This window comes from Nerophis lumbriciformis, linkage group LG38, assembly GCF_033978685.3.
Source record: "Nerophis lumbriciformis linkage group LG38, RoL_Nlum_v2.1, whole genome shotgun sequence".
NCBI lineage: Eukaryota > Metazoa > Chordata > Actinopteri > Syngnathiformes > Syngnathidae > Nerophis > Nerophis lumbriciformis.
Window position 1 is genome coordinate 10,799,112 of NC_084585.2, and position 10,000 is coordinate 10,809,111.

Consider the following 10,000-nt stretch of genomic DNA (forward strand, 5'->3'; position numbering starts at 1 on the left):
GTGGTTAAGGTAAGTTTACGCGAAGAGGCCGGGTGGCTTTTTTCACGCAGCTCCGTCCATGTTGATATACGACTCCATGCGCGCCCACATCACGCTGGTTTTTAATATATTATTAAAGTTTGACTGACCTATCTGACTGTTTTTTTGACATTCCTTTAGCACAGTTAGATGCGGCTTATAACACGGGGCGGCTTATAGGTGGACAAAGTTTTGAAATATGCCGTTCATTGAAGGCGCGGCTTATAACCCAGGGCGCCTTATGGTGCGGAAAATACGGTATTCAAAAACATTTTTCCCCCGTGTCCCTTTAGGGGCTCCGTAGATTGTGGCTTTTTCAGGACGGAAAAACAAGGTACTTCTGTGTTAAAAAAACGTTTTTTTTTAAATGCATATTTGCAAAGTCTAAATCTTACCTTCTTTGACCATTCCAACTGTAAGGCATTTCTGGAAGCGACAGTACTGGCAGCGGTTCCTCCGGCGTTTGTCCACGGGGCAATTTTTGGCCGCCAAGCATACATACTTGGCATTTTTCTGCACTGTGCGCTGGAGAAGGAGTCCGATATTTTATCAAAGCACTTAGACCATTATAATCATGACCAACAAAGTAAAGGCAAACTCATTCAATAATTTTGACAATTTTCAGCATCAATATACAACAGTACTGTGATGACTTGGTGGAACTACCATACCAACATATTGATAAATGGTTGATTTCTATAGGCTAGTAAGGTAAAGTTTTGTACCTGACAAGTTTCAATTTATATATACACTCATTTATATATACAACAATTTATATATACACATCAGTAGGCTAAATTAACCTCTTCAATATACCAACATATTGCCCACTGTATAGGTCAGGCCTGGGCAATTATTTTGCAACGGGGCGGCCAGATTTAGAGAAAAAAAATGTGTCTGGGGGCCGGTATATCCGATTTTCAGGAACACTAATGTCTGATTGAAAGCTAAAAACGTTAGACCGACTTAAAAAAAACGGAATTAAATTTTACTTTTTTTCTACTGAATGAGACACCCGGAATGTACATGAAAATAAAGGATGTGGGATTTACAATATTAACTATGAAGGATAAAACACTGAATATTGACAACATATGAACGTCACACCCCTTCTCCATCCACATATTTTACAATCAAGAAAAATGCAACAAACAGCGAACTATAAACGCGAAGGGTAAAAAAAAAACCCCACCTAAAACCTGATATATCTGATATATCACTAAGCTTTTGAACTTTGATGTAAAAATCTCCTTCCGTATCTGTCCCTGACACCCGCATTTCAGGCTCTGGGGCCAAATATAGAGAAAAAAAATGTGTCTGGGGGCCGGTATATCGGATTTTCAGGAACACTAATACAAAAACCCACAACAATATCTGATTGGAAGCTAAAAAACGTTGGACAGACTTAAAAAAAACGGAATGGAATTGTACTTTTTTTTTTTTTTTACTGAATGAAACACCTAGAATGTACATGAAAATAAAGAATGTGGGTTTTGCAATATTAACTACAAACGATAAAACACTGAATATTGACAACATATGAACGTCACACCCCCTCTCCATCCACATATTTTACAATCAAGAAAAATGCAACAAACACAGCAAAGGGTAAAAAAAACCCCACTTACAATCTGATACATCTGATACATCACTAAGCTTTAGAACTTTGTTGTAAAAAATCTCCTTCCGCGTCTGTCCCTGACACCCGCATTTCAGGCCCTGGAAACACTCTGTGAAAACGCTCCCCACCCACACTGCTTGGTGCCTCGTCTGAGCTGCTGTGACTTACATCACCAGAGTAACTAATTAGATTACCAAAGTAACTAGTATATCATGCAGAAGCGCAGATTCCAACCATTGAAATACTTTGTATAGTTGAAGACTTACATTCATTTGTATAGCTCAAGACTTACGTTCATTTGTATAGTTCAGGACTTACGTTTAGTTGTATAGTTCGAGACTTACGTTCATTTGTACAGTTCAAGACTTACATTCATTTGTATAGTTCAAGACTAACGTTCCTTTGTATAGTTCAGGACTTACGTTCATTTGTACAATTCAAGACTTACGTTCATTTGTATAGTTCAGGACTTACGTTCATTTGTATAGTTCAAGACTTACATTCAGTTGTATAGTTCAAGACTTACGTTCAGTTGTATAGTTCAGGACTTACGTTCATTTGTATAGTTCAAAACATACGTTCAGTTGCATAGTTCAAGACTTGCGGTCATTTGTATAGTTCAAGACTTACGTTCAGTTGTATAGTTCCGGACTTACGTTCATTTGTATAGTTCAAGACTTACGTTCAGTTGTGTAGTTCAAGACTTGCGGTCATTTGTAAAGTTCAAGACTTACGTTCAGTTGTATAGTTCAAGACTTACGTTTAGTTGTATAGTTCAAGACTTGCGGTCATTTGTATAGTTCAAGACTTACGTTCAGTTGTATAGTTCAAGACTTACGTTCCTTTGTATAGTTCAAGACTTACGTTCATTTGTATAGTTCAAGACTTGCGTTCATTTGTATAGTTCAAGACTTACGTTCATTTGTATTGTTCAAGACTTACGTTCAGTTGTATAGTTCAAGACTTGCGGTCATTTGTATAGTTCTAGACATACGTTCAGTTGTATAGTTCAGGACTTACATTAATTTGTATAGTTCAAGACTTACATTAATTTGTATAGTTCAAGACTTGGGGTCATTTGTATAGTTCAAGACTTACGTTCATTTGTATAGTTCAAGACTTATGTTCATTTGTATAGTTCAAGACTTACGTTCATTTGTATAGTTCAAGACTTACGTTCATTTGTATAGTTCAAGACTTACGTTCAGTTGTATAGTTCAAGACTTACGTTAATTTGTATAGTTCAAGACTTACGTTCATTTGTATAGTTCAAGACTTACGTTCAGTTGTATAGTTCAGGACTTACGTTCATTTGTATAGTTCAAGACTTACGTTCAGTTGTATAGTTCAAGACTTGCGGTCATTTGTATAGTTCAAGACTTACGTTCAGTTGTATAGTTCTGGACTTACGTTCATTTGTATAGTTCAAGACTTACGTTCATTTGTATAGTTCAAGACCTACGTTCATTTGTATAGTTCAAGACTTACGTTCAGTTGTATAGTTCAGGACTTACGTTCATTTGTATAATTCAAGACTTACGTTCAGTTGCATAGTTCAAGACTTGCGGTCAATTGTATAGTTCAAGACTTACGTTCAGTTGTATAGTTCAGGACTTACGTTCATTTGTATAGTTCAAGACTTACGTTCATTTGTATGGTTCAAGACATACGTTCATTTGTATAGTTCAAGATTTACGTTCATTTTTATAGTTCAAGACTTACGTTCATTTGTATAGTTCAAGACTTACGTTCATTTGTATAGTTCAAGACTTACGTTCATTTGTATAGTTCAAGACTTATGTTCATTTGTATAGTTCAAGACTTACGTTCATTTGTATAGTTCAAGACTTACGTTCATTTGTATAGTTCAAGACTTACGTTCATTTTTATAGTTCAAGACTTACGTTCATTTTTATAGTTCAAGACTTACGTTCATTTGTATAGTTCAAGACTTACGTTCATTTGTATAGTTCAAGACTTACGTTCATTTGTATAGTTCAAGACTTACGTTCATTTGTATAGTTCTAGACTTACGTTCATTTGTATAGTTCAAGACTTACGTTCATTTGTATAGTTCAAGATTTACGTTCATTTTTACAGTTCAAGACTTACGTTCAGTTGTATAGTTCAGGACTTACGTTCATTTGTATAGTTCAAGACTTACGTTCATTTGTATAGTTCAAGACTTACGTTCATTTGTATAGTTCAAGATTTATGTTCAGTTGTATAGTTCAGGACTTACGTTCATTTGTATAGTTCAAGACTTACGTTCATTTGTATAGTTCAAGACTTACGTTCATTTGTATAGTTCAAGATTTACGTTCATTTTTACAGTTCAAGACTTACGTTCAGTTGTATGGTTCAGGACTTACGTTCATTTGTATAGTTCAAGACTTACGTTCATTTGTATAGTTCAAGATTTACGTTCAGTTGTATAGTTCAGGACTTACGTTCATTTGTATAGTTCAAGACTTACGTTTAGTTGTATAGTTCAAGACTTGCGGTCATTTGTATAGTTCAAGACTTACGTTCAGTTGTATAGTTCAGGACTTATGTTCATTTGTATAGTTCAAGACTTACGTTCAGTTGTATAGTTCAGGACTTACGTTAATTTGTATAGTTCAAGACTTACGTTCAGTTGTATAGTTCAGGACTTACGTTCATTTGTATAGTTCAAGACTTACGTTCATTTGTATAGTTCAAGACTTACGTTCATTTGTATAGTTCAAGATATACGTTCATTTTTATAGTTCAAGACTTACGTTCATTTGTATAGTTCAAGACTTACGTTCATTTGTATAGTTCAAGACTTATGTTCATTTGTATAGTTCAAGACTTACGTTCATTTGTATAGTTCAAGACTTACGTTCATTTGTATAGTTAAAGACTTACGTTCATTTGTATAGTTCAAGACTTACGTTCAGTTGTATAGTTCAAGACTTACGTTCAGTTGTATAGTTCCGGACTTATGTTCATTTGTATAGTTCAAGACTTACGTTCATTTGTATAGTTCAAGACTTACGTTCATTTGTATAGTTCAAGACTTACGTTCCTTTGTATGGTTCAGGACTTACGTTCATTTGTATGGTTCAAGACTTACGTTCATTTGTATAGTTCAAGACTTACGTCCATTTGTATAGTTCAAAACTTACGTTCATTTGTATAGTTCAAGGTATACGTTCATTTTTATAGTTCAAGACTTACGTTCATTTGTATAGTTCAAGACTTACGTTCATTTTTATAGTTCAAGATTTACGTTCATTTTTATAGTTCAAGACTTACGTTCATTTGTATAGTTCAAGACTTACGTTCATTTGTATAGTTCAAGATTTACGTTCATTTTTACAGTTCAAGACTTACGTTCAGTTGTATGGTTCAAGACTTGCGGTCATTTGTATAGTTCAAGACTTACGTTCAGTTGTATAGTTCCGGACTTACGTTCATTTGTATAGTTCAAGACTTACGTTCATTTGTATAGTTCAAGACTTACGTTCATTTGTATAGTTCAAGACTTACGTTCATTTGTATAGTTCAAGATTTACGTTCATTTTTACAGTTCAAGACTTACGTTCATTTGTATAGTTCAAGATTTACGTTCATTTTTATAGTTCAAGACTTACGTTCATTTGTATAGTTCAAGACTTACGTTCATTTGTATAGTTCAAGACTTACGTTCATTTGTATAGTTCAAGATTTACGTTCATTTGTATAGTTAAAGACTTACGTTCAGTTGTATAGTTCAGGACTTACGTTCATTTGTATAGTTCAAGACTTATGTTCAGTTGTATAGTTCAGGACTTACGTTCATTTGTATAGTTCAAGATTTACGTTCAGTTGTATAGTTCAGGACTTACGTTCATTTGTATAGTTCAAGACTTACGTTCAGTTGTATAGTTCAGGACTTACGTTCATTTGTATAGTTCAAGACTTACGTTCATTTGTATAGTTCAAGACTTACGTTCATTTGTATAGTTCAAGATATACGTTCATTTTTATATTTCAAGACTTACGTTCATTTGTATAGTTCAAGACTTACGTTCATTTGTATAGTTCAAGACTTACGTTCATTTGTATAGTTTAAGATATACGTTCATTTTTGTAGTTCAAGACTTACGTTCATTTGTATAGTTCAAGACTTACGTTCATTTGTATAGTTCAAGATTTACGTTCATTTTTATAGTTCAAGACTTACGTTCATTTGTATAGTTCAAGACTTACGTTCATTTGTATAGTTTAAGATATACGTTCATTTTTGTAGTTCAAGACTTACTTTCATTTGTATAGTTCAAGACTTACGTTCATTTGTATAGTTCAAGATTTACGTTCATTTTTATAGTTCAAGACTTACGTTCATTTGTATAGTTCAAGACTTACGTTCATTTGTATAGTTCAAGATTTACGTTCATTTGTATAGTTAAAGACTTATGTTCAGTTGCATAGTTCAAGACTTAGGTTCATTTGTATAGTTCAAGACTTACGTTCAGTTTTATAGTTCAGGACTTACGTTCATTTGTATAGTTCAAGATTTACGTTAATTTTTATAGTTCAAGACTTACGTTCATTTGAAAACTCGAATCCCTGCAGATCATAATGGCAGCGACAGTTTCGATCTTAAAGATCTAAAAAAATTCTTTGGGAATTGAAAAGATTAACCTTAATATGCCCAGGTCTGGTATAGGTAACAGTTCTGTATAGTTTGGTTATTGTTGGTGTTCTTTTGTGTTCAGAGCCTCTATCTCCTCAGTTGTGGGATGCAAAGACACTTTTTTGGGTGGAGGAGAATTTCATTAAAAAGAACGCTGAAAATTAGCGGCCGCCGTCTCGGTCCTGTGGGCTCAGCGAGGCGCTGCCAGGCATTGGGAACGTGGACAAATAACGGGCTCGTGTTAACTCATAATTGAGGGAATCGCCCTGGGAATCTTTCCCAAGGAGGAGAGAGGGAGGTCTTTTTATTCACAGCACGCCGACCGCTGTTTTCACGCAGGGCATTTGGCCCCATGGGGCCGGGGGTCAAAACTGGTCAATTATCGCAATTGCGTGGCGGAAATTTCACAATGACGTACACAAAAGAACCAACCTTGAAGAATCCTTTGCAGCCTTCGCAGGTGCGGACCCCGTAGTGCTGGCACGCTGCGTTGTCCCCGCAAACGGCGCAGAGTCCCTCGGAGTCGGCTCGTCCGGTGAGAGGACTGAGGTCGTCCACCAAGTGGTGACTTTGAGCGAGCGGGAGAGAGCGAAGCCCCGCGCAGGACTGCTTTCCCAGTCCAGGACAGCACAGAAGCCCGGGGGAGTCCAAAGCCTGGTGCGCTCTGGCCGCATACGGTCGGTCGAATTTCATCTGACAGGTGGACAAGTTCTGAGGTCCTTCCTGCGCGTGCTTGAGGGAAAACCACGAGAATCTGGACATTGGGTTTTTCCGCAACAAATAGTCTTGGCGGAACAGCGAACCGGAGTCCTCCCACGCCGGTGCTGTTTGGAAGTTGGACGAGATGGACGCTCGCAGGGATGAAGAACGGTAGTAATAGGAGGGGAGCGGGTCATCCTGGAGGTGCAGATTGGGCTGAAAGCGTGGACACGCCAGCGCGTCCTCCACCTTCACGTAGCCCATCTCGCCTTGTGGCGGCGTTTGGAAAACGCACTGGGGCTTCACGTCGTAGTTGCAGCTGTAGTGTTCCGCCGGAGGACCCGCGGTCGCCCCCGACGTCGAGGACGCCGCTTCACTGTTGGCCAGGTCCATGCTGAACTTAACGAACTCTGGGGTGAGGGAGCCACAGCTCCGCTCGCCGCCCGCCGTCCGAGAGGCCGCGCTGGCCCCTTGGGGGGAAGAGCCGCACTGGGTTTGGACACACGGCATGGTCACTGCAAGCCAACACATGCGATTAGGCAATTTAACTTGTGACTACAGGTGTTCATGCTTTTCTATTATATGGCACAATGGTACATACTTAATATAAATATTATTCTGTGTATGTACTTTTTTGCGACAGGACAAAAGACGATTACCATTATTAGGGCCCGCATGGCCCATTGTATAAGGACTCCCAAAGGGAGTCCTTATGCAATGGGACATAAGGGCCTATTGAATTGGTAAGGTTTTATTCTTTATTCTTTATTCTTCCGCCGCCACATTAAACTGTAATTTGACCCACTTAACATGCTTCAAAACTCACCATATTTGACCCACACATCAGGACCTGCAAAAATTACCTTTTTTAAAAAAAAAAAACCCTCAAAACTCAAAATTGCGCTCTAGCGCCCCCTAGGAAAAAAAAAACTAGACTGCCTATATCTCCCACTATAGGAAGATCGGAGAGACATGAAACAAAAACCTGTATGTAGGTCTGACTTAGACCTAGTTTTTATAATTGTATATCATCGGGCAAAAATCAACAGGAAGTTGGCAATTCCCCCTTCAAGACAAAAAAGTACTAAAAACAGTCACTTTTGCCTCTTTGAGCTGTAATTTGACCCACTTAACATGCTTCAAAACTCACCATATTTGACCCACACATCAGGACCTGCAAAAATTACCTTTTTAAAAAAAAAAAAAACCCTCAAAACTCAAAATTGCGCTATAGCGCCCCCTAGGAAAAAAACAAACTAGACTGCCTATATCTCCCACTAGGAAGATCGGAGAGACATGAAACAAAAACCTGTATTTAGGTCTGACTTAGACCTAGTTTTCATAATTGTATATCACAGGAAGTTGGCAATTCCCCCTTCAAGACAAAAAAGTACTAAAAACAGTCACTTTTGCCTCTTTGAGCTGTAATTTGACCCCCTTAACATGCTTCAAAACTCACCGAACTGAACGCACACATCAGGACTGGCAAAAATTGCGATCTAATAAAAAAACCTAACCCCAAATCTCAAAATTGTGCTCTAGCGCAATTTTTTAATGAAACGCACAAAAAACTGCTCCTCGGATGACAAAACTGACAAAACTGCCTGTAACTCCCACTGGGAAGGTTGGAGAGACATGAAACAAAAACCTCTATGTAGGGCTCACTTAGACCTACATTTCATAAATTGACAACCCCCAGCAAAAATCAACAAGAAGTTTGCTATTCCCCCTTCAAAACTAATTTTTTGTAAAAACCGGTCACCTTCCTTCAAAAACTATCTCCTCTGAGCGCGTTTGTCGTTTCGGCTTCAAACTAACACAGGAGAGAGATTAAACCCTTGTGTATAAAATAACAGAACAGTGTTTTAATACCTGCTCCGGTTTTGATTTTATGACCCTTCAAAGACCCGCTGCGCTGATGCTGCTGCGCTGCTGTTTTTTTAAGATGGCTGCTTAAAAGTAGGAAGCACCAGCGTGCCTACACAATGCAGACAAGGTAGGTACACTAGACAAAAGTATTGGGACACTTAGGCCGAAAACTGGACAAAAGTATTGGGACACTTAGGCCGAAAACTGGACAAAAGTATTGGGACACTTAGGCCGAAAACTGGACAAAAGTATTGGGACACTTGGGACTACAACTTGACAAAAGTATTGGGACACTTAGGACTACAACTTGCCAAAAGTATTGGGACACTTGGGACTAAAACTGAACAAAAGTATTGGGACACTTAGGACTAGCACCTGCCAAATACGCGGGCCCGACCAACGCTGCTTGCAGCTTTAATTTAATTTTGACTTTTTCCACTTGGTCTTTGCGGTGCTGCGCAAATGAAGACATTAAGGATCCCCAGCAAGAAGATCCAGAAGCTGCAATACATACAGAATAGTGCTGCTAGGATCCTGATGAGAGTGCGGAAATATGACCTTATCACACCAACTCTCAAATCCCTTCACTGGCTTCCTGTTCCACTCAGGATTGAATTCAAAGTCTCCCTACTAACCCACCAGTGCCTCCATGGAAATGCCCCCCTCTACCTCAAAGAAATACTCGCCCCCCAAATTCTCCTTCGGACAGGCCAACTAACCTCCTCCAACCTCCGAGGACAAAGCTACGAACAATGGGAGAGCGGGGTTTCTGCTCCGCCGCTCCCAGTCTGTGGAACGCTCTCCCTGACCACCTGAGGGCACCACAGACTGTGGATGCTTTTAAAAAAGGCTTAAAAACCCTTACGTTCATTTGTACAATTCAAGACTTACGTTCATTTGTATAGTTCAGGACTTACGTTCATTTGTATAGTTCAAGACTTACGTTCATTTGTATAGTTCAAGACTTACGTTCATTTGTATAGTTCAAGACTTACGTTCATTTGTATAGTTCAAGACTTACGTTCATTTGTATAGTTCAAGACTTACGTTCATTTGTATAGTTCAAGATTTACGTTCATTTTTACAGTTCAAGACTTACGTTCAGTTGTATGGTTCAAGACTTGCGGTCATTTGTATGGTTCAAGACT

General features: G+C 38.4%; 1 protein-coding gene across 1 annotated transcript in view; it reads right to left on the reverse strand.

The window, feature by feature from the left end:
- Positions 1-10,000, reverse strand: part of LOC133578174 (nuclear receptor subfamily 4 group A member 2-like) — a 38,593-nt gene that overhangs the window by 26,801 nt on the left and 1,792 nt on the right. Inside the window, exons 2-3 of the mRNA XM_061932376.1 lie at positions 6,717-7,498; positions 414-543 (exon numbers count right to left, since the gene is read on the reverse strand). Of these exons, the coding sequence (XP_061788360.1) occupies positions 414-543; positions 6,717-7,493 (907 nt within the window). The 5' untranslated portion in view covers positions 7,494-7,498. The remainder of the gene's footprint in view (positions 1-413; positions 544-6,716; positions 7,499-10,000) is intronic.